The sequence below is a fragment of the Miscanthus floridulus genome, chromosome 4 (assembly GCF_019320115.1).
Source record: "Miscanthus floridulus cultivar M001 chromosome 4, ASM1932011v1, whole genome shotgun sequence".
Taxonomy (NCBI): domain Eukaryota; kingdom Viridiplantae; phylum Streptophyta; class Magnoliopsida; order Poales; family Poaceae; genus Miscanthus; species Miscanthus floridulus.
The window spans coordinates 91,512,701-91,536,668 of NC_089583.1; the positions used below are offsets into that span (position 1 = coordinate 91,512,701).

The 23,968-nt window shown below is 47.0% G+C and overlaps 3 protein-coding genes and 1 long non-coding RNA gene across 5 annotated transcripts; 1 reads left to right on the forward strand and 3 right to left on the reverse strand.

Annotated features, from left to right (window-relative positions):
• The first annotated feature begins 10,172 nt into the window (after positions 1-10,172).
• LOC136552103 (ethylene-responsive transcription factor ERF114-like) lies at positions 10,173-11,561 on the forward strand. The gene is made up of 2 exons (XM_066543647.1): positions 10,173-10,446; positions 10,526-11,561. The coding sequence occupies exons 1-2, from the start codon at positions 10,224-10,226 to the stop codon at positions 10,843-10,845; spliced, it is 543 nt and encodes a 180-aa protein (XP_066399744.1). The 5' UTR covers positions 10,173-10,223; the 3' UTR covers positions 10,846-11,561.
• Positions 11,562-14,625: 3,064 nt separating this feature from the next.
• On the reverse strand, positions 14,626-18,632 carry LOC136548810 (transmembrane E3 ubiquitin-protein ligase FLY1-like). The gene is made up of 10 exons (XM_066540197.1): positions 17,499-18,632; positions 17,282-17,397; positions 17,073-17,133; positions 16,768-16,831; positions 16,612-16,689; positions 16,307-16,464; positions 16,164-16,223; positions 15,966-16,059; positions 15,444-15,611; positions 14,626-14,936 (listed from the first exon to the last, which is right to left on the reverse strand). The coding sequence occupies exons 1-10, from the start codon at positions 17,529-17,531 to the stop codon at positions 14,626-14,628; spliced, it is 1,143 nt and encodes a 380-aa protein (XP_066396294.1). The 5' UTR covers positions 17,532-18,632.
• A 14-nt stretch (positions 18,633-18,646) lies between these two features.
• LOC136550001 (poly(ADP-ribose) glycohydrolase 1-like) lies at positions 18,647-19,985 on the reverse strand. Its single transcript, XM_066541432.1, has 4 exons — positions 19,900-19,985; positions 19,491-19,609; positions 19,222-19,365; positions 18,647-18,779 (listed from the first exon to the last, which is right to left on the reverse strand). Exons 2-4 carry the CDS (start codon positions 19,592-19,594, stop codon positions 18,728-18,730), a joined length of 300 nt encoding a protein of 99 aa, XP_066397529.1. The 5' UTR covers positions 19,595-19,609; positions 19,900-19,985; the 3' UTR covers positions 18,647-18,727.
• A 141-nt stretch (positions 19,986-20,126) lies between these two features.
• On the reverse strand, positions 20,127-23,112 carry LOC136550002 (uncharacterized). 2 transcript variants are annotated; one of them, XR_010782126.1, is made up of 5 exons: positions 22,293-23,112; positions 21,903-22,114; positions 21,374-21,618; positions 21,223-21,280; positions 20,127-20,392 (listed from the first exon to the last, which is right to left on the reverse strand). It is a non-coding gene; the product is annotated as an uncharacterized lncRNA (long non-coding RNA). The 2 variants fall into 2 exon arrangements; XR_010782127.1 differs by having other exon boundaries at positions 20,308-20,321.
• Between the last annotated feature and the right edge of the window lie 856 nt (positions 23,113-23,968).

Here is a 23,968-nt window from a genome sequence, read left to right on the forward strand (position 1 = left end):
CAAGGAGAGGACTTGCCCGAGTGCGTGGATCATCAACCTAGTTCGTTCAAACGAGGTAATCCCTAGAGCATTCTAAGTCTCCTACTTTATAAAAACAATTCTTCCTATATATGAGTTTATATATTGTTGCATTAAGTTGTAGTAGTTGATTGAAATCGTTGATGCATTTATTACTATCCTTGCCTACCTTATTACCTTATTACTCTGTTAAGTCGGGATCGAATAATTGCTTAGCCTTGCTTAGACCGGTAGCGATCGGTGATATCTGGTCACCTACATATATAGGTGGTTACTGGAAGAATTTAGCTATGAAAAGAATGATATCTTGGAATTAACCATGTGTGATGGATAATTGGAGACCGAATGGAAAAAGTTAGAGGCAACCAGACAGGGTTCTAGGGTGCTGTTAGTTTTCTGTCTGTGTCGATTAAGGACCGATCATTGCTCGTCCCTCTTGTCATATTGAACACATGCCTCACATTTAGCTGGCCGAATAAAGTAACTTTCGACCGCGAAGCTAGCGACACTATTCGAGCTGGGATAAACTCGGATTGGCAGACTGGTGATGAAGGGGGTAGGACGGGGATGTGAAGAGTAAGCTCAAGGTGCGTCCTGGCTGTCGGGCGGTCCCTGGGTAGTGCGGTCCCTGATTGTTATCCTGTGGCTACTTGGAAAGTGTTATTGGTGATATGTAGCTCACTTGATCGGTGAGTGTGATTTGTGTGAGGAATAAATCACTAGCTGGTTAGGAATCGATTTGAATCGCCATCGCTCCTGGATAGTGAGCACTTGACTCGAGCTACAATGTCATAGTAATTATGATAGAACATTGATGGTTATCTGGATGGTATGGGATATGCTAAATCTAAGATGGTAACTGGATGTTATTGGTTAATCAAGTGATTGCTATAGTATAGGTGCTTACCTAGATGGATAGGTCATAATAAAGATGATGTAAAGTACTTAAAATGGTTTCTTCATGATAGCTTATGCTTTTCGCAAACGAGTCAGCTAGCCCACTAAAGAAAGCCTTGCATAATCCTTGGTGTCGCTTTATTTTGGTTTAAGACAGGTGAGTCTAGCTGAGTACCTTCTTGTACTCAGGGCGTTGTTCCCATTGTTGTTGCAGATGGCCAAATGTACTACGATTATTGCATTAACTGTCTATACCCAGCGATGAGTGACAACTAGGACCAAGGGCAATGGTCACTCCGTATCTCTCTTCTAATGCTTTTGTTAGAGATGACTACCTACTGGCACTGTATCTGAACCAAAAGTGTGTGTGTGACTTTGAAACTATTTGCTTCCACTATTTCAGTTTGAACTTGGGTTATAATAACTTTATGTTCTAAACTCTGATGTATCCAACTGCCATTGCGAACTTTATGTAACATGTGACAGTAATTGCTAAACTCGTACGATCTTGGTTTATATGTCGATTGGCTTGAAATCCTTCGTGGTTTCACGGACTACCGGGTTATACGGGCTTAAATTTGCTAAATTATCTGCTTCGGCGAAAGATTTTCTTACTTAATCTCGTATAATTGGTCAGTTCTGTTACAACGGTGTGAGCGGTGACGGGCCTTAATGGCACGGTGGCGGGCAAAGCTCCAAAATTGGAGCTCGGCTAAGCTGCAATCAAAGCGGGGTGAGGATGACTAGAGAGGGGACATGAGGGCGGAGACGCGGGCACGAGGAATTGATGAGAGGTGCTCGCTCTTTGACTTACCGTGACGCGACATGACGGTGGTGGAAAGCAGAGAGAGAATAGAGAACGGCACGACAGGTGGGCTCGGCTCGTCCTCGCCTTGGCGGGACACGAGCGGCGAGATCGGGAGACTCACGCGCCGACGCTAGCCGACAGGCGTGCGCGCTCTCGACCGGCGTGGCCTGCGCGGCCGCAGCGCCTTAAATGACAGGCGACGGCGACTCGCCCACGTGCGCGCGGCAGAGGTGACACGCGTAGGACCGGCAACAGCGTAGAGGTGCAGCAGACCGGTGCGGACGCCATGACGATGCGACAGCAACGGCAGCGTCGCGACGCGAGGAGTGTCGGCAGTGGAGGACGCGACGGCAGCGCAGCGCGGGATGGGGCAGGCGGCAGCAGCGGCTTCGCGCGTCGGGCCAGCGGCAGCTGAGCCATGGCCAGAGACGACCACGGCCGGCCGTGCGTGGCAGCGCACGCACACGAGACCATGTGCGCGGCGTGGGGAGGCCACGCGGTGACCGCGCACCCGACGCCAACCAACCTGAGACTGTGACGCGCACGAATTTTAAAGCGCTCAACACGACTAAACGGTTGCTTCTGGACCTAAACCATCGTCACCATGCTCAAGATGGCACATGAGACTACCAACTCGAGCTATAACATTACACCACCATTGAACCCAATCTCTCACATTAAATTATTAAACATAGCAATGTCTAGTTGTTGGCAGACGAAAATTTCTATGTTTTTGAGCTGAATTTGATTTCAATTTGCGATTTCTAAGCTAGTGGAAATATTAGCTAGTAATATCATTTTTCGACCACAAGTATTTCACTGCCATCTACAAAGTTTGTACTTCCAACTTTATTAAGGTGACACATATATGTTCTATAGTATTTTTGCTTAATAAAAATTGGTTTTCAACGTTAAGTGATATAACATGACTATTGAACCAACTTTCGTTTCGCATTTTTGTTGATCGTTTTGAGTTACAGAAATTGATCTGCACACTTTATTACATGCATTAACACATAAACATAATGCTCATGACATGTTTTAGTAAATGATTTACAGTGTAACACCGATGGTGTTCAATGTCCTCGCGTGAAAACTACTAGTACCATTTATCAATAAAATTGCCTATAACTGCTACCGGATTTAATTTTGTCCACTGGTCTGTGTGAATTCCATCTCAAATTCGATTCAAGTCCATCTCTGTAGCAGTACTAGGTGGGTGCAGAAAAACACCAAGGACTAACAGAGGAACCAAAATTTCCTCAAGAAGCTCGGATGCACCAAAACTGGATAGGTTCTTTGGAGGCCGATTGAACAACCTGATACCAAAGTCTACAAGCTTATATATTCTCGTGGAACTGTGGAAGTCAACTTGAATCCTAGCGTCACCTTTGTCTCCGCCCCTGCCGCTCCCCGACTGACGACCTCGATAGTGTCTAGGGGTGGTGGGGCCAACACCCAGCCTCTTCTCCTAGTGCAATTTTTAGTTAGTGTTTAAGTGCTTGTGAGTTGGCCTGGATGGATGCCATGTTAGGGTGGATTTCAGTCAGTGCCTCCTCCTATTTGTTGTCGTTAACATCTGTTATGTTGCACTCTTCGAGTTCAGCGAGGTGAGACCAGTTTATCCTCTTCCCTCCATCCCCCTATTGGATTTGTCGGCACCCTCGCCGCCTCTGTCTCTTAATCGCCTTGGCTCTAATCGCCGCAATAGGGATTTGCGTCAATTCATTAGCAGAAGTCATATGTCTATCCAGGGCCAAGGCAGATCTAGTTGTTCTTCTACGGGGCGAAGAGTTTTTTTAATCACGAGAATCCTCATGCTCTTTTGTGTGTTTGTTGTCGCAGTCAGCACGGTTTCAGGCCCCCTATTCGCTTCTCTTATAATCTGTCTTTTTCAGCTTATTTTTTTAGCCCGAACAGTGTTTTTCTCTCACAACAAATCAGCCGGAATAGTTTCAGCAAAGCGAACGGAGCCCTAGTGGCCTCTGATGTAGATCCGATCGGCCGCCCTGTGGTTTTGCTCCCTTACAGACCGGTTTGCTGGTTGGTGATGGCTATACCTGGGCAAAATGAGCCTCGCCCGTGGGCCTGGCCTAAGCCTGATGGGTTTTAGCCTGCCCACGAGCCTTACTAGACAGGCCTGGGCAGAGATCCCGCTGCGTAGAAATTTTTTTTCTTGGCCCGAGCCCAGCCCTAAATACAGTTTTTTGCTATTTTACGCTATAAAAATACGCAGGCGGCCCGCCCAGGCATGGTCCTGGCCTGAGCCCAGCCCAAAAAATTAGACCCGACTTGCCCAGTAGGACGGTCATGGGCGGGACTTTTTCGGCCTAAAAATAACCGGCCTTTTTTTTGGCCCGGCCTGAACCCGGCCCGGCCCGCAAAAATGCTCGGGTCTAGTGATGGCCATGAGAACCAGATCTGCCTTGGCAGCAACTCTATGCTAACATCCGGCTACAAGCCGCCTTCGTCAAATCCTTCTTCATCTTCATTGTCTGAGAAACATGCCGCCAACCACCTTAGGTTTGTTGGATGTTGTTCACTACCCTCTGTTGACTGCTCCTATCTCATCTCTTGATTCAACAAATATGTTCTTCATTGACAACTTCCTTGCCCTTGATCAACCTTGGCTTGGTGAGATCTTTCCACCAGAATATTAAGCGCTTGTGGCTCCTCTGTTGCCCCTGCTCAATGGTGTACTAATTGAGCGCTTAAGGCCACAAGTACTACCTCCATGTTAGTTTCACATGTTGTTGGTCCAGAATAAAATGTGCTAGCGAGTTTGCTTTCAACCACAACACGTACTTGAGCAATGATTTGTTTTTACTCAGATGCGGAGCCAACACTCTAGTTGATATGGACGCTTTGCACAAACTTGGAAGTTAGGGCTTGATCAGGGTGTAGCATTAGGCGTGGCCTTATTAGAGCAGGTATAATAAGGTATTTGAGTCGGCGAGATGAGCTCCACGTCAACAGTAAGAATGCCACGTTAGGAGAGAGGGTGCCGAGCCGGCGCTTAGCTTCTCGCCGGCTGAATCACAAATTACGAGACAAAAAGGCTACCTTGCAGCTGGTTGCTGGCTGGGAGCTGCCGTTGTACTCGGCTGCAACTGCAAAACATTAATTGCTCGTAGATTTGATATAGCCCGTCTTCCATCCAACCTATTATATGAGTAGACGGCATCACTTACTTTGTATGACATGGCACATGCATTTAGCCGGCAGCAGCTGGCGAAATCATTAGCCTTGCTCTTATGACTTTGTGTGGTGCTCGGTGCTGAACCCACTACTCCAGTCGAGCACGGAGAAAACTAAAAGGAAAATATTTTTCCCGGTCTACTTGTCCTGCTTAGATGTCGAGTTTTTTTGCCTTGGTATATTCTCGGTGTAATTATGGTTCCGTCTTTAGCCAAACTGAAAGTTTGACCAAGTTTTTTTTTTTAAAAAAAAGAGTTACCAATATTTATAACATTGAATAGGTATATATACTATCAAAATATATTATATGACAAATCTAATGACACTAATTTGATATTATAAATATTGATATATTTTTTATAAAATCAGTCAAAAAAAATAGTATGCTATGTTAGACTTGTATTATTTTTATGATGGAGGGAGTAGTACACGATTTTGAGTCTGACACAGTTGATTGCATCTCTATAATGTGCACGGTTCGTTTTTTCAACGTAACGGTTCGATCTTAAGACACTGGAGAGCTAACAAGCTTCAAATCCTGGGCCGAGCTCCAGACTTTTTATGGGACACAAACCATCCACACACAGGAGTTCTTGTATAGTGTTTGCCCGCAAAAAAGAAGTTTCCAAAGTGTCAAGATTCTCTTCATCATCAATAAAAAAAAAAAGAGATTCTCCTCCATTTGTACTTGTATAGTGGGTATACGTACCACAAAACGGGAAACGAAATGGAGACGACATGAGAACACGAACGGAGCTCTTGACCACAGTTCACGCGCTAGCTAGGGCACACACGTTTCTGCGCGCTCAAACCGCTGCAGCGGAAAAGCCTCAGACGTTAGGCCAGAAGGGCTCCTTAGTCCTGAGTCGTGTTTCTTGCATGCTCACCAGGCCGGATCGGAGTTCTTGACCTGGACTCATAAACCAACAGCTAGCTCTGCCGAGGGTTCGTTTGTGTTGCATCTTCGCAGGGGACACTTTACTTCCCTGAATGAAGAACGTACAGTACGAAAGGAAGATTGTGCGTCCTTGCGTTTATATGGGTGTTCATATGTACTAGTGTGAACTTATTAGGTGAATGTATATTAGCGTGTCAGCATCTGTACTTATTCATCCGTAGAAGTGAATAATGTACATGTACTTGAGACGTGATTCAAGAAAACAAACAATTAATCTACGTGATTAGCGTCTGCCTCCTACCTGCCATCACGACAACAACCGTCAAGCTTAACTAATCCGAGACCAAGTAAAAGTAGTACTCCCTGCTGAATTATATTACAACCATCTTGCGTAATCGATGATCATGAGACGTGATTCAAGAAAACAAACAATTAATCTACGTGACTAGCGTCTGCCTCCTACCTGCCATCACGACAACAACGGTCAAGCTTAACTAATCCGAGACCAAGTAAAAGTAGTACTCCCTGCTGAATTATATTACAACCATCTTGCGTAATCGATGATCATGACCCTACACTGACGTAGGCAGCATCAAGCAGAAGGATGGTATCCCTGATCGGACCTGTTTGGTAGTACAGCTTAGCTTAAGTAGTGAATCAGCTTTTGTTGATTTTAACTATAAAAGAAGCTTTATAAGTAAAACTAGAGCTATTTTTAAAAACGTTTTGTAAACAATTTCTCATGCAAGATAGCAGAGAGAGAGCTAGGAGAAACTAGTATTTTTTAGCTTCCTCCAACCTCACCTGAGAAACTGTGCCTGTGTGTGAGAGAGAGTTGAAAAAACAACTTTTGCGGAGAAGCTGTTTCATCAGAACCAGTTTGTCAAGGGAAGCTCAAAATAGCTTCATGGCCGGGCAGAAGCATTACCAAACAAGCCCGAAAAGTGATGAACGAATACGTAAACATCTCCGAAGAGTGATGGATAAGTACATGAGATTAGGCTAGTCTGAGTGAAGGTTTCATGACACTGTTTTTTCCATACTCCCTGAAACTTTTATCTTATCTGTCTTCGTTAATACTTATCACATCAGCTTATTTAATATCTATAAAACTCTCGTAAAATGCCATTGAGAGTGGCCTTATTCCGAGGTACACGTACCTGCAGCCTGCTGCTCTCGTGTCTCGTCTCGTCTCCTCCTAAGCAATAGCTCGACGACTGAGTGTGAACGTCCATGTCGTCGGGTCTCTGACGACTTCGCCGAGACGAAACTGCACCGAAAGTTCCTGCTGGAGCCTGCCGTCCATTTTTTGCCACTTGTGACGACTTGTTTGATTCGCTTCCCCTGCTGCCACTCAACAACTTGCATCGTTGCACGTAACATATATCTCATACGGAGTATCTGTATCTTTTCAGTGTTCGCATCAAGACAACGGCCCTTCTCTCGACCCCTTATATTTTTTCATGTGTTGGCAATGCTTGTACGTAAGGACGATTTGCACTGCGGGCTCACGGCTCACGAGATTATGTAACATAGCGTCCCTGTCATTAGCGTGATTTCTTCAACTACCTCTACTCAAGCGCCTATAGAAATAATCAACAACATTTGGTATAAAAAGTCCAAAATTTTTTAATCCCCGCTGGGGCGTTAAAGGTTTAAACTGGAGTTAATTCCCTCTCAGACTTAGGCATTTAAGTTGGTTCAGTTTCTCGACTTTCCCCTAAGGTTCCGAGACTAAAGCCATAGCTACAGTGTTCCCATTGGTACAGTCCCGACAACCTGAGGTACTGTAGTTCACCCATTCGGCCCAGCCCACTGGACCGGCCCAACTTGGTCCATCCGGTATGGACTAAAGGCTGCAACTACAGTGTCCCGTTGCTACAGTACCAGCACCTTAGCTACACTAGTTCAGCCATTCGGCCCAGCCCACTGGACCGGCCCAACTTGATCCATTTAGCGAGGTCTCATATACACTCACCTTTGAGGACTCGACGTCCTCGTTGAGGGCCGAACCAACCTACCTAAACAGGACAAATATTAAGGATCGACTCTTTTGGCCCTACGTCCATATTCCCAGCTCCCCGGGCCAAGTGTCATGCTCTTGCAGAGCCATGCACAACATATTCGAGCTCCCGGGCCATATGTTCGTGAAACCGCTAGGCCCGGCACACGGCACAGGTTCACTCTACCGAGGGGTAGGCCCCACCTACGTAACAACCCACATGCGCTTTCGTCCTCGCTTCGCAGAAAACTTTTAACCAAAGTTTACTACGTGTCTTTGGCCTGACTATTTAAGTTGGTCTGGCCATTCTAGGATGCACGGTTTGGGAAAGGCTGACGCACAGTGTTTCGCTGTGATACAGTAACTCACGTAAACAGTGTTGTGAAACAGTGCTGCACCGCGACAATACCCCCTTGGCGCTACAGTGCCCCCAGCAGCTGCAACCTTGGACCATAGCCCACGCGCGCAGTTACTGTGCCTCGGCCCAACCGGAATTTGGCCCATTTAGGCGGGATGTTACAGATACAAAGACAAATAACAAATGACAAGTAACGAATCACAAAAATAATAATTTATGTGTACTAGTTGGTGGTACAAGCTGAATTTTTCTTAAAATTCAAGGACCTGAAATATAAGAGAAGTGTATACTCGTAGATGTAATGTACACATACTTAATTATAAGGATATAATAAGTGGGCATAACGTGCGCGTTTATATTGTGATTTATATATATTTAGATTAAGTCTACTTTTGGCTCCTCAACTATTATGTTGGTCTAATTTTAATCCTCAGCTATAAAACCGTCTAGTACTAGTACCCCAACTGTCAAAACCGTTCACTTTTAGCACCTGGGCGGGGGTAAGGCTGTTTTGACCGACGTTGAGCGGTTTTGACCACGCCTCCCTCTCAACGCTACAGAGCCTGACAAACCAATGTTGGGGCCTCTGTTCTTCCCTGCCAGTTGCTCGAAATCAAGAAGTGCCTGAATAAAGGTTGTAGTTCTAAACGCAAGCTTGGGGCTAGTAACTTGAACGGGCCAGAGTGCCACAGTGAAATCTAAGAAACACGCATGCCAAAAATCGAGCAGCACTCTATTTCGGCCGGTGTCCGCGGTCACCGCGTCCGGTCGTCGAGGGCCGAGCGCCTGCTCACCCTGCACCGTGCTGCCTCGCCGCGCTGTTATAGCAGTTCGCCTGGCCGACCCGCTTGTCACGCCCGTGCTGTGGCTGAGCCACTCTAGCCTTGCCCTGCCGTCGCCGCTTCTCTGGTCGCTGCCCTGGGCGGTCCTGCTGACCTGCTGCGCCCGCGCTTCCCCTGCTACTTGGCTGTCGCATCGTGCTGCTGCCTCGCTGCCGACCGTGCCCTTGTCGTCGCAACGCTCGACGGCTGTCCGGCTGACCCGCGGTCGCGTGTGCCTGTGCTGCACGTTGGCTCTGCCACGCCGGCTGTGTCTGCCGCGTCCGCGCCATGGCTGAGAGCCCTACCGCCACTGCGTGCCTGGTTGGGCACAGCGCTGCGCCCCGTCTCGCCCATGCCGAGCCATCATCTGCGCGTGCACGCGACGCCGCTGCCGTGGTTCCGCCGCGTCAGATAGCCTGGGCGAGCTCTCTGGTGCACAAAGTCGGTGCGACCGCGTCCACAAGGTAGCTAGGAACCTCGGGAGGCTACGTGTAAGAGGAAATGAAGAGAGGTCGAGTGTAGGCGACAGGATTTTGTAGGCGGAACCGGCGAGCTCGGCTGCGACGCATGGAGGTGGCGTCCACGGCGAGCTCGGTTGCGGCGCAGGGAGGCGGCAGCCACCGTAGCCTGCTCACGCGCTGCCGTGCTGCTCGGGCACCGCCGCCGCCACTTGCTCGAGCGCCACCGCCCTGCTCGCGCGTCGCCGCCGCAGCCTGCTCGCGTACCGCCATGCTGCTTGCGCGCTGCCGCCGTAGCCTGCTCGCCGCCGGTGACTGGAGGAAAGAGAGGAGCCAGCGTGGCACGGTCAATGCCGAGGCCAACGCCGCCGCGTCGGAGGGAGTAGCGCCCGCCCCGCCGCGCACGGAGAGAGGAGGCGTCGGGGAGTGGCCATGAGGATGGAGAGGGAGGGGTTGAGTCGATGACGCGTGGGCCCCACATGTCACTGAGATGGAGGTCAACATCAGCGTGGCGTGGTCAAAACCACTCTACGTGGGACGTGCTAAAATTGAACGTCTTTGAGATACTAGTATTAGACGATTTTGTAGTTGATGATCAAAATTAGATGAACCCAATAATTGAGATGACTTTTTTTTAACCATCGCGGTGGCAGAGAGCGTGCATATATAATATAGGGTGCTCAGCGGTCTCTACTTCACATCGTTATCTTATCACCTTTCTTGCTTCCGTGTTCGGAGATGTATGGGCTTTGACGGGGAGGCAGCATGCATGGCCAGAGAGGCGTCGGCACTCCTCGGCACGGAGGGGTGCCAAAGGTGGAACCGTCAGCAGGGGGCGCCCGCGGCTTTCTCGGCCACAGTTACTCCGCGGCCCGCGCCGATTACGACGTCGCCGTCATGGCCGCGGCGCTCACGCACGTCGTCTGCGCCACAGAACCACCTCGCGGGGGCGAGGCGGCGGCGGCGCTTCCGCCGGGGCCGCGTCAAGGTACTGCAGTCTCTCTCGGCGTACATGCATGTTTGGTGGTTGGTCGTCACACGTCCCGTACGGCGGGGAATGCATGCAGGAGGAGGAGCAACGGAGCTGCAGGCGCGGGCGCAGTACAGGGGCGTGAGGCGGCGGCCGTGGGGCAAGTGGGCGGCCGAGATACGGGACCCGGAGAAGGCGGCGCGCGTGTGGCTTGGCACGTTCGCCACACCCGAGGAGGCCGCCCGCGCCTACGACGCCGCCGCGCGCAGGTTCAAGGGCGCCAAGGCCAAGCTCAATTTCCCGACGATGACGTCGTCGTCACCCCAGATGCCGGCGGCGTCGTCGTCGTCTTCCGCCACGGAGACGGTGGAGGAGTTCCCTGATCTCGAGCAGTACCTGCACATACTGCAGAGCTAAAGATGGCAATGGGTATCCAAAATCCGAGTAACCGACGGATTTTACTCGGCAAAGATGAGGGTATAAATAAATTTTCCTACCCACGGGTATGTTACTAGACGAAATCCTCTAACTATCGGGTACGCGGGTGCGGGTATGGATTCATACTACCCACACCCGTCTACCCGTGGGTAATAAATACCCGCATATACAACCAGCTATTCTACTTATTTTGGTCCAAGCCTAGCTGAAACCTACTAATATATATATTGATAACATAATTCTTTAACCCTAGCTCTATTTCATTCTCCCCCTCGGTCCTAACCTCCCAGCCGCAAATCACCGGTGCTAGGCGCATCGCACGCGACACCGATCACCGCTTTTCTCCCAGTCCCGCACTCGACACCTGCCGCCGCCCATGGCCCATCGTCACCACCAGGCATCCAGGCGCTCGCTTCTTCTCCCCTTGCCCCCTGGTGGCAGCAAACTCCGGCATGACTCCCACTCCTCTCCAACAGTCCAACGGCGAGCAAGAGGCCCCAACCGTGATTGCTGACCCTCATCCTCTTTCCTCTCCTTGCCATTCATGGATCCATGGTGACAAGGGAGAGCAGAGCAGAATCGATTTGTGTCAGATCCGTTCTCTAACTGTTGTTTTGTGCTAGATCCATGCTTTGATGGGTCTCTTGTGTTGATTGGTGTCAGATTATTTGCTTTTGAGCACATGTACCGAACTACTAGTTACTAAATGTCTCGTTTCAAAGAAAAAAGTTACTGAATGTCTGAACTACTGAATGATGATATCATGTCATGCTCAGGTTTGTTCATGGGGACGGGTTACCCGTTGGGTAGCATTACCCGCACGAGTGCGGGTATGGGTGAATTGTCCTACCCGTATGCAGATACGGGTAACCCGACGGGTAAAATCTCACCTGGCAGGGTACGGGTTGGTGGTATTCATCGGGTATATACCCGTTGCCATCTTGATGCAGAGCAGCGACGTCGACGTGCGGGCTGTCGCGGCCGGGCTGCCGCTGATGAACCGGCTGCCGCCAGTGGACGGTCGTCAAGACCATGGCAGCGCGAGCAGCGGGCGCCTAGGCACGTGCCGTCGCACTCGCACGGGGCTTTTCGTACGGTTGTTGGAAAGTTCTCGTTACACTTACACGTTACCCATGTCAGTGCAGCGCGCGCGGTCGAGCATTTGCTGTCATCAAGAAGAGTGTTCCATGGGCGTTGGGCGTGACACCTGATTAGGAGTTTGCTTGCCAAGATGTGGTTGGGTACTAGGGTTCAATGAACCAGCGATTAATTTAATTGATTGATTGATTAATGGGTTCACGCAGGCTTGACAGCCAGAGTCCACCGAAGTTTCCAGATGTTTGTATGCTCGTGCCTTGTGACCAGACGTGGATGCCAGGTTTAGCATTCAGATGTTTGTATGCTCGTGCCTTGTGACCAGACGTGGATGCCACGTTTAGCATTCAGGAAATCTAAAATTTGCTGCAAAGTGTTTTGTAGCTTTCCAACATTCGATATTTCCATGCGTGCGAGTTGTTGCTGCTACTGCTAGTGCTAGGGCCTGCGGCGGACTCATGGTTAACTAGCCATTGCTGTCCGCGCTTCGCTGTAGGTGATGTGCTTGGTATAGGTGGCTCATATGTTTAATATGTTCCTCATCGCGTTGGTACGAAAGGTGGGTCTATTTGGTACATTAAACGGGTAAATACGGGAAGGAAATATAACATGGCTTTTTTCATTACAATGTTGTAAACGAACATAGAGGTGTTGTCATTACATAGTGCCTATTGTAGGCCAGCAAATCAATGACATGTTAGTGGAAAGAAGTATTTGATGGAGTTGGACTCAAGCAACTAAGACACTTAGATTCAAAGCACAACATTGGCTAGGATTGCATTATAGGTGAAAAGAGCAAAAACTACAACACAAGGCTCCGTTCGCGTGCCCTTAAACCCAGCTTGATCCGCTTCTTTTTTCATCCAGAATAGTGTTTTTCTCTCACAAATTCCTCCAGATTCATCTAAATTCCTCCAGAATTCCTCCAAGCGAAACGTGAGGGTTTACAAAAGAGTGAATTAGGATCCACTTTTCTTAGGCAAAACTACAACACATTTCGTAAATCTGGAATCACACGAAAGACTACACGGCGTCGAACACTAAATTACACCGGGATTTAAAGTTATATGGTTAAGAGCAACCTAGTATAACCAAGGCTTAGTCCAGAAGTCGGGATAGACGAGGGCAATGGAGAAACAACAAGATAATGATTATCCAAAACATGGCGTATGACCAACAGATCCAGAAACAGGAGACTGAGAAGTAAAACATCGTTAACCCTAAGACCAAACTAACCAACGGTAGACTTGAATTTCTTTGAAAACCAGATCCTTTCTTCTCAGATTACACCATCACCTCTGTCAGACGAACCTAGTTCCACAATGACGACTGGATCTCTTAGCTCTGCTTCAGATTCGAGAGGGATGAGGATGAAGGAGAAGAGGAAGGACCAAGGGCATCTTATAGTGGCGAACGTAGATAGGGCGCAGCGCACCGAAAATGGAGATGGCATGGATGGGATACACTGCTGGTTCACGTTGTGGGGATACAGTCGGCCATGGCGTGCTTCCTGCGCAAGCGAGCGGAGGGGAGATAAAGGAGAGGAGAGAGGGTTCGCTCGATGAGGGAGGCGTGCAGGCGGCCTTGTCCCCAAAAGAAGAAAGAAGGGAGGAGGGTCCGGTACGGGGACGAGGGCGAGTGTCAAAAGCGGACCGGAGGACGGGAAAAGTAGAAGCGCACAGTGCACGAGGACGGCGAGTGCGGCATGATGTCGTGGCCATGCGAGGACAAGGTGCTAACGGGCCCGACACCGACGGCGTCCGCAGGGAACACGGTGACAGTGACCCGACGTGCGTAGTGTGGTCGAGCTGGGCACAGTGCTTGGGACTTGACATCCACTCAGGCTTTTCTAAGCACTCCCTACTATCCAAGACTAACTTTTCCTAGGTGTTCTTCTTTCCTTCCCTTCCTTGTCCACAATATGCGCCAACCTTTGTATGAAGTGAGATCGCAACATCTTTTCAGAATTATCTGAACCATGAGGATGCCAGTGACCTCTGTTCAGGCATGGCTCCCTTTGCTTTGCTCTGTTGTCTATCTATACCACACCCTGATACCCACATCTTTTTTTTACCTTTTTTCGGTAAAACTATACCGTACTCGAGTGTTTCTCGAGCGGTGAGCACTCGATTTTCTACGGGTACGATCCAGAACCGATCCAGCACGGACAGCCTCCCGCGCCTGTGCACGACGCGTGCTCTGGAGTCCCGCGCGCGTCGCCCCGAGGTGCATGGTCTGGTCCGCCTCTGCACCGACCAATTGCAGGTGCATGCATGGTGTGCTGTGGCGTGGTAGACCAGACCAGGGTCACCCGCTGCCATCAATCACCTTGCCCGCTGCATGAACCTATGCATGCATAACTATTTGTAGCGGTAGAGAAGTTTGACTTAGAAAAAAAGCAAAATAAATTTGGTCATGGTAGAGAAGTATAGGTTTCAGACTCTCGGAATGTCATCATGGAACAGTTTACTTCTAAAAACTGACACAATAGATTACTTCTAAAAACTGATACTAATAAAATACACTATAAACATCAATATAAGGAACAGCTCGATACAGCAGTGGCAACCTAAACAGCCTTCGAAGGGACAGATTAGCTGCATGAATGGCAACTAAAATGCATCTATGATACAGCAGAACACAATGCATGCGCGATGGTAAACCTTATATAGTTAATACCTGGCGAGGAATAAAGCAGCGAGAACCAAGATAGTGCTGAAGCAGAAGCATGTACAATGGAATAGCAAGGCGGGTAACTGTCATGCCTAAAATATATTGCGGGTGCAGAGGTTTTCTTGTGTCCCTGATGACACTTGTCATGCCTAAAATATATTGCGGGTGCAGAGGTTTTCTTGTGTCCCTGATGACACTTGTCATAATTTGAGGTACCCAAAAGGAGTACATCAGGAGAAGAAGTGGGCGTAAGAAATTGTGCAGCTCATACATTAGAAGGATTCCTCCCAAAAGAATGACATCTGCAGAGCACAAAGCAAATTAAAGAATACCTTAAAGTTGGATAAGAAAAAAGTAAAAATTTGTACCGTATGTGGAAGATGCAAACAAGCTCACATCTCTTGAAATAATGACATACTACTATAAGTTCTTTCAAGTGTTTTTTTCCCTTGGTGGGGAGGGGGTAAGATATCTTGTATCAAGTTAACAAAGGAAATGAACACTCTAAAAGCTCTAACAGAATATCCAGGTTTCCATTTATAGCAAGCACCAAGTACTTCACCTACCAACTAAAACATGGGTAAATGTGATTTACATGCAGCAGGTAAGGGGGCAACAAAGGTATGCTGTAGACAAGAACCAGCTAACAGGGGAAAGGTCAGATTGATTGCACATGTAAGTTCTAATAGAAACAAATGTATGGCAAGAAGCATGCCACCACTCTGTATGCAAACTATGTTGATTAGGATTCATTCCAATCGGCGTGATTCTTAGTGAAAAGAAACCAAATGAGCATAGTTACTACTTACAAAAGCGGCTGTAAAGTACAGACAGCTCTCGCCTCATTATCTCCCAACCTTCTCCACTGTTTAAAGGACTACTTGCTTTCCATATGGCGAGAAGGTACCTCATTTCAAAAATAGAAAATACAACAAATTTGAAGAATGCAGCCGTTGCGAAGGCGTTAAAGATTGACTCTGTAGAAAGTTAAACACATAAGAGTGTTATTCGAGTAAATTATAATCACAATGCAGAAGTGGTAATAAAAGTTAAGCAGGCCAATACTCCCTCCATGTCCCAATATAGTTCACTTTAGCTTTGTCCTATGCCAAATTTCTCTAACTTTGACCAGGTTTTTAGAATAATGCATTGAGTGACTGACCAGAAGGGAACTGAACATTGAAGAAAATATAACCAAATACAGACCACAAAGGCACAAATTCTTGAACAAAAAAAAACTGAAATCCTACTTGGTCATGTTTTAGTTTATTAGCAGATGTTACAAGTCAGAGAACAGAGCACAAACAAATTATGCAAGTCACAGTACTCACCAACCAATATCCCAGCAGTCAGGTGAAGTAGACAGAGATATGCATCCATGATAACTTGTTGGCCAATCATTAAAATAGAAACCTTAGCAGCTCCCTGTAAGCAATACATAAGCAACCCAAGCAAATGAGCTTGGAAGCCATGTAATGCAAGTGGTTTTGTTTTACTAAATGTTTCACAAAGGGAAAAGAAGCGCTTACGGATTGAGTGTTGCTATGCTCCATTTGTCTAATCAGCAGCAAAACTTGAAGGAAAGAGATCTACCATACCCTAGTTAAGGAATTCACAGACTGGACAGACCAATAAAGATAAAACCAACATAAAAAACAGGCACAGAGGATACAAAAGTGACCATCAGTGTGTAGCTAACTGCTTTGTTGTAATAAACTTCAACATTCAAAGAAGTTACATTCAATAAGATAGGAGAGAAGCATTCCCCATCATCATGGACAGCTGGACTCTCCACCAAACCCTCCAAACGGTACTTCTCGTGTTCTCCATCTAGCTAAACAAAAAGTTTTTACAAAAGCACATACTGTTTCAGCTGTAACTGAGTATGAGGAAATTACCAACTAACAGTTTAGTATTGCCACATGTAAATTATGATGAAACACAACAAATTGATTGTGGAATAAAGGAATTACATACCATTTGGGTTAGATGACACACGAACAACCTTAGCAGCTATTTCTGTGTTGCAATGTTTCTCCATGTCATATGTGAGAGCTGATAAGGTGGAAATAACACACATCAAAAATTGCAGGAGGCGATATATAGTATTTGAGTGTACAATTTGAATCTTACAATTCTTCCTTTGGCTCTTCTCTTCAGAAGATTCTTGGAACACTTGAGAGGAGAAAATCCGCAGCTGTTACAAATCAACCAGGTAAAAGTATATTTCATAAACATGCTCATTAATTATAAGAGATCTTCTGGGTACTAGATAAATGCACATTTGATTTGAAGACAACTTAGACAAAGGTATGATGGATACCAAGAAGCTTGTGAAAACTCAGGAAGCAAAAACAGAATTTTGAATGATACATTATGAAATAATATCCATATGTACTACTCATCAAAAACAAAACAAGCTAAATTTGTGAGCTTACCAAATGGTATGGATTTGACAAAAAGTAATCCTCTTCCTGAAGTGGTTCACCATCTGCGCCACTAAAAAGTAAAAAGGACAAAATAAAGTTTCACTAGGTCATACAACAAAAGGAGGGCGTCTAAAATATTTATATTTAACAAGAAACTTTCCACGGGAGAATGAAATTCAAACAGACCTTCAGTTACAAAGAGAAAATAAGGCAGTTACCTGTTTGCTACCATGCGGAGTTGTCTAAAAGGCCATATGTACACTCCTTCTAACCTTATTTGAGCCACTCCACCATCGTGGGCATTGTCAATGACATCATGGAATGTAATTGAACCCTGAACATGTAAGGAAAGTAACCAGTGAGTACAACATACTGAGGAAAAGGATCAATCTTGCAACAACATCCATAATCATAGTTAGCTCAAGGGTTGGTCACCAGCACCCGCTTCCTCTCCTCCTCCCCCGCCATTTGCACAAAAAACAATCAGATTCATCACATTTGCACAAAAAACAATCAGATTCATCGTGAAAACAAAATTTCTAAAATCAAGCACATCAGTAGCAGTTGAGAGAGAGACAGAGAAAGAGAGAGAGCTGATGCTCTTCAGATCCAGGATGGGAGATGCTATTCGCAAAAAGAAAAGACAGAATCTGCTCCTTCGTTGGCCACCAGAGACCCAGGACGCCGGATCTTGCTACCGGGGGAGAACCAGGACGACGCCGCCATCGCTGTTGTGGTGCAGCCGTGCAGGGCCACTACCGGTCGCCGGGGAGCCATGCCGTCCTGGTTGAGAACGCGATTCGATGACACCGCCGCCAGAGGAGACCACGCCACCAGGGAACGCCGAGCGCGCGGGCCTGGGCACGCCATCGCAGAAGAGGAGGAGCAGCTTCAGAGCGCTGGCCACCTGCCGCTGATGCGTCCGGCCTCCTGCGGGGGAAGCCGGGGGATCCGCCCATCAGTGCGGCCACCAACCACGGCACGTAGACGCAGAGACGCCACCGGCAGCGTGAGGGCCGCTGACACCATCGATGGGGTGGAGGATGAAGGCCGAAGCTCGAAGAGGATCAATCCACGGCGCCCCTGCACGGATCCTCCTCATCACCGGAGGGAGCAAACTTTGTAACTCTTCTTTTTATCAATAAAAATTAGTGAGGCTCGTGGTAATTGATTCAAAATAAATTTTGTTGTGCATCGTACAAGCTACTTGTTCTGCATTTCTAAAAATGTATCAGGCCCAATTAGTAGTTATCTCTAGGAGAGGCTCCACTAAACTGTACCGAACGAGGATCCTCACTCTCTATAAAGGGTACACCAACTTTAGAAGTTGTACAGCAAGAGTTTAACTTTCTAATCATGTGGCGTAAGAAAAAAAAATGTGGAAGGGATGTATAGTACACCTCTAATCTTTCCAAAGATGCATCCTCAAAGGTGTAGTAATTAACAAAAGGGCGGAGAGCCTATATGATTAAGAAAATACAGATTTCACCCCCCAAAAAAAAGAGGCATACAGATTTATTTGATCCCTATGCATCAATCAGCCACCTGCATCTAAATGGAAACACATGTATCCTGTACCTGTCATGCAGCAATCCACTGAATCATGCTCTTGATTCCAGGGTTTCCACCAAAAGCACCACAACCCCAATTTCCTGTTGAAACTCCTATGTACTCATTGGAATTGATACTTGGAAAGTCACCCTTGTTGTGTGAATCCTGAACAGTATTTAAAAATGGAAAACATAATCAGCAAATATATGACACATCTGTCATACCTCTGATGCTATGCATATACAGGCTTAATGTTTGGGCATTTCTTGAGATTACAGCACCAGAGTGCCATTTTTTTATCTGCATTTAGTTACATCATTGGCAGAACACAAGAAAGAAACTAAAAGTTGCAATGTTGACTAAGGCCATATTGGCTGCAAAAATAAAAGGAAAGCGCTGTTGAGTGAAACTCAATGGAGTGATTAGTTAAACAACCTGGAAAAGCTTCACATAAAGCTGGTTTTTGATTGAATGAAAAATCCACAAGAAAGCCTTGTTCACTTCCCTGAACAAAGGATAGTTAGAAACAGTGGAACCATAAATATTATCTGCTTACAAAGGATATCATCACTGACAACTGTGACATTCAAAAAAAGTAACTTATTACCTTAGGAGACAACCAGATTCATAGTGTAACCTAGCTGGACAATCCAAAGCATCAATTGCCGCTATCCTAGTTCTCCGTCTCCCCATTGAATCAAAGGGTTCGGTATCTAAATAGTCATCGACAAAGTGGAAGGAGGAACCATAACTGCAAGGAGAAACAGGTACTGAATTCATAGTATCACACAAGGGAAATCATACAAGGATCATATCAGTCACTTCATCGAATCTATGAACTAAATTAAGCAAAAGGTGGATAGGGTTTTCACTAACCCCATATACTGTGAGAACCGTTGTGCACCAAAAATTTCTATAGCCTCATTATCTTCCATAGAAGCCATGAATAGCATACCCACAATCAATTCGGGGTTTATCATGAAGCGGATCTCTTCCTGTACCATAGAGGAAAACACAGAGTGGTTACACAAAACCACAAGAGAGCATTGTAACATATGTAATCTATTTGAAAAGTTTTCAATTCACAGCAGAACGCGAAGGACTTTTTTAAGCACAAATAGGAAATGGTGGATAAATTGCAATTCATACTGTGCTGCTGCACAAATTCATCTGAAAACTGCTGAAAATGAACATCATCACATGATCACACAGACCCTAACCAAGGTAGTTGCTACGAAATCTAAGATTGGGTAAACTAAAAATCTGCCAATCAAAAGAAAGGTACCTGCACACAACCCCTGGAAAGGGCACCTCCTCCCAAATATTTATTTGCAAAGTCAACTTGAAGAGCTTCTTGTTCCTCATCTTCTATAAAACCCGAGGAAAATACCTACTAATGAAAAGGAACCAGATAATCAGAAAAAATTATAACCTGAAAGCAATTTTATAACCATTACAACACAAACATATTACTCAGTATCAGTAAATCAGTATACAGTGGTCTCTTACCTGGAATTGGCAGAGGGGTGCACTAGATGCCAACCACGCATGGATGTCAGGGTAGGGAATGCTATCAGAGAGGCCTCGGCGGGGAAGAACTTTGCGCTCAAACGAAACGAAACCAGTAGGTGTAGAATCAGTCACCATCTCGAAACAACAAGGCACCTCACTTTGTGCTCCTAGCTTTGCGATCGGTGAATCAGCGCCCTGCAATCGGTGAACAGAACATGAACATAGGTACTCGCGTCGTCGTGGGCGCGGATGTACTCGAGGCATTCCTGGTGACAGTAACAGGGAACAGAAAATTAACACATCATTCAAGTAAACAAAAAACACCCTTTCCAAATGGCAACCGATGAACCACCACTTATATGCAAAAAAAAAATCATAGCCAACTGGCAACGAAAAACTGGTAGCGCTTCCAGATCAATTCACCGTACACTCAAAAGAAACGACAATAATAAGAGAGTACAATATCTAAGCTGCAACGTGCAAGCATTGTTTTACTCCTTTTCTAATCATGCTGCCAGAAAATTCCATGTGGTGCCTAGCAAGAAATGAATCACCATCCGCCAAGTACCTTTTTGCTGCAAAAAGCCCAGCATGATGTTACCTTTTAACAAGACAAGTTGCATTTAGTCTTTTATTTTACAGCTATCAGTCAGTCAGCATTACAAAACAATCATCTAACAGACGAATGATGTTCTGTTTGTAACAAAAAAAGGTAAATTGTGCAAGAAACAATATAGATGGTGATATAAAAAATACTACTACACGCTGAGCTGATTCTACCATAAGATGGAACCACCATGCTGAAGAAGTCACACAAGCTATTAAAGCAATGCATAGTAAGGTAATCTCGAATGGCCACTGCACAAACATAGCTAAACAATGGAATTGATCTGAGACATGAATAATGCACTCAGGTTCCAGATTTAAAAACTTTAGCACCAAAATAATAGACTATTCAATGGGAATCTACTAATCTCAGTCAGTTCCTTCTGATACTTCTTTAATCATAAACTTTTCTGTAAAATCTAATGGCATTCTAGAATTTTTTCTGTAAAAAATCTATTCCATAAACCTACACTGCATGCAGTAAGCTTACTGAGGAGGATTCAAGCTTGATTGTTTCGTCCTTGGTCCCATCAACCTCAAAGAGTGTTCTGCAACCCAATTGAGCTCCTTACTGATGTGCAAATACATAAAAAAACGATGAACAGATGGTGAAAAGATGTTGCTAAAGAGTTCTAACTTACCATTGATAGGCAACAACAAAACAAACATGAGGTAGTAATCCGTTGTCGTTGGCTCGTTACAGGTCACGCACATGGCCATCAGCTCCTCACAGGGCAGGGCAGGGCACGGAGACGAGGTTGTCATAGGGGAGGGCAGCGGTTCTGCATCAGCCATCAGCACCTCCAAGGGGCATCGGCGGTCTGCTTCTTTTGTCTAATCAACCCCGGCTGCTAACTCTCAGGACTAGAGGACAAAGGATCTACGGCTAAAAAGAGCATGGATTCATGGAATCAGTAGATCAAAGCAAAACGAAACCAAAATTGAAGGATGAGAGATCCATGGAACCAGTAGATCGAAACAGATTAAAATTGAAGGGGGCGGATCAGACTCAGGGATACCTTTACGTACGTTTCCGTGCGCGTATGGCCCTTGGCAACCGGATCCACATGCCCACCAGCAAAGTTCCAATGCTACTCGGTAACCAATGGTTCCGAAAGGGGAAAAAACAGGGGGAGAAAGGGAACCGAAAGGGGGGAATGGCAAGCATACCAAGGATCCTGCGCCACGAGCTCGCAGATTTCGATGTTCTTTGCCCAATCCATCTCCTTGAGCTTGTCGCTCGTCGCCGCCTTCACCATTTCCGCAGCCATCTTCTCCCCGTGCGCCTCCGTCACTCTATTACCCCTCTCACTCACGAGCAAATCCAGGCCCGTATTCCACAGCGCCGGGCGAGGAAAAGGGCGAGAAGAAATCCCTGCCTCCTGCAACGAAGCTATTCCGAGCGTAAAGATCGTGCTTTTGAGCATAAACCGCAGCCTGCGAGCAAGGAAAGAAGCATTCTGCCCGAGCCGAAAGAACGAGGAGAGGGAGATGCAATCTGGAGCTACAAGATCACATCGGCGGGAGCAGAAAGCGAGGGAAGTGGTAGCGCGCACGAACCTAGATCGGCCGCAGGTGCACCCGCGACGCGACGCGCTGCTAGTGGATTTTGGCTGGCGACGGTGGTGGCGCGGCCATGGCGCCGGCGGCACGCGCAGTGATCTCAGTCGGAGGAGGATGCGGCGTTGTGCACGGTGGCGGCGACGGCGAGGCAGGAGATGTTGTCGGCGCGCTCGATCCAGAGGCGCCGGTGGCTGCACCGCGCCGTCGTCTGCATGTAGCTGGGCTGGCGGAACACCCGGCCTAGGTAGTCCCTGGTGGTGGGCAGCGCGGCGACGAGCTTGAAGGCGTTCTCGGAGCGGGAGCGGCGGGAGACGCGCCAGACGCGGACGCGGCCGTCCTGGTGCGCGGAGAAGACCCGCCCGCCCGCGACCGCCAGCGCCTAGAACAGCTGCTCGCCGCGCGCCACAGCAGCAACGCCGCCTCCGCCTCCGCGTGGGAGCCCCGCTCGAACAGCGGCGCTACGCCGCCACGCCCGCTGCGCGCTCCCCCCGCGCCGCCGCGCCACCTCCGCGTGGGGCCCGCCCTAGGCGAGGGCGCACGCCGGCAGCGTGAGCGAGGCCTCGCTCGCGCTGGGGTCCTCCTGTGCCGGTGGCCGCTGCGCCGGAACCGCCTGGCCGCGCCAGAGCTCCTGCGCCGCTGCTGAGAGTGAGGGAGGGAGTAGAGGATAAGTGTGAAGTCCGCCAAATAGTACGCATGCTCCAGTTCATTGAATGCATGCCGAGAATTCATTGAATGGACGGTGCCGACCACCCACGCTTTCCTAGGCCCCAACATACGTACTCGCATGCGTGCCGACAAAGCCATCGGAACACATGGACGAAGGCTGGCTGTAACGTGGTTCATCTGAGTCGTGGAATTTCGATCTAACGCACCAAATAAAAAGAAGTGACGTGGACATCCTAGAAGGCCGCCGATTCGGCGTGCCTTCATATCTTTAATTCATCAGTTGACGTAGTTAAGGTCCTACTATGAACCGCATGCTCGGATCATTGAACAGAATCACAGATCACCCGCGGCAAACTCGATGGAAATTGTTTTGTCACGTTTCACCTAGTCGACTGCAAAATAAACGAACTGTAACTAGAGTTATTCTGGGATTGACAAGTCACCTAGAATGTTCACGAACTTTGTCGAGAAGCTTGTAGAATATGGGGTCAGAAAACTTCAGATTTGAAGGTTATCAGAAAATAAATGTAGATCAATTTTGATTGATCAGATATCACTACTATGAAAAGCATAATCAAAGGTGGGCAGGTCAAACGGCGGGCATTTTTTTTATTTACAAACAGAGGTGGGCGTGCGCTAACACCTCTCTGTCACTGTACTGCATATTTATCTGTGAGTAAATATAGAATGCTATCCTTTTGTATTACTACAAAATTTTATCAAACTGCAACTTTAGCCTAGAGCATGTCTCCATTCAAGATCGTTTAAAAATAAAAAAAAGTCTCAAAATATTTGAACTTAAAATGCATATTTGAGAATAAACAATTTCAAATAAAAGAAATTACAAACTACTACAAGTTTGTAGATCACGTCACAACTAAAGCTTCATTATTCATTAATTATGTGAACGTTCAAGGTAATTTGGAAATTCCAAAATTTGAATTTGAAAATCTATAAAATTAAAACATATATTTAGGACTCTAAATGATTTTAAATAAAAAAATTGT

Bases quoted from the DNA above. Each gene is read 5' to 3' on its own strand.
- LOC136552103 (XM_066543647.1), top strand. From the start codon at position 10,224: ATGCATGGCCAGAGAGGCGTCGGCACTCCTCGGCACGGAGGGGTGCCA. The intron at 10,447-10,525 runs GTACTGCAGTCT...GAATGCATGCAG, and splicing joins TCCGCCGGGGCCGCGTCAAG to GAGGAGGAGCAACGGAGCTG.
- LOC136548810 (XM_066540197.1), bottom strand. From the start codon at position 17,531: ATGGCGGGGGAGGAGGAGAGGAAGCGGGTGCTG. The intron at 17,398-17,498 runs GTGACCAACCCT...TTACATGTTCAG, and splicing joins AGGAGAGGAAGCGGGTGCTG to GGTTCAATTACATTCCATGA. The intron at 14,937-15,443 runs GTAAGTAGTAAC...TGTGCTCTGCAG, and splicing joins TGTACTTTACAGCCGCTTTT to ATGTCATTCTTTTGGGAGGA.
- LOC136550001 (XM_066541432.1), bottom strand. From the start codon at position 19,594: ATGATAAACCCCGAATTGATTGTGGGTATGCTATTCATGGCTTCTATG. The intron at 19,366-19,490 runs GTTAGTGAAAAC...TTCTCCTTGCAG, and splicing joins CGGTTCTCACAGTATATGGG to TTATGGTTCCTCCTTCCACT. The intron at 18,780-19,221 runs GTAATAAGTTAC...AATACTGTTCAG, and splicing joins GAATCTGGTTGTCTCCTAAG to GATTCACACAACAAGGGTGA.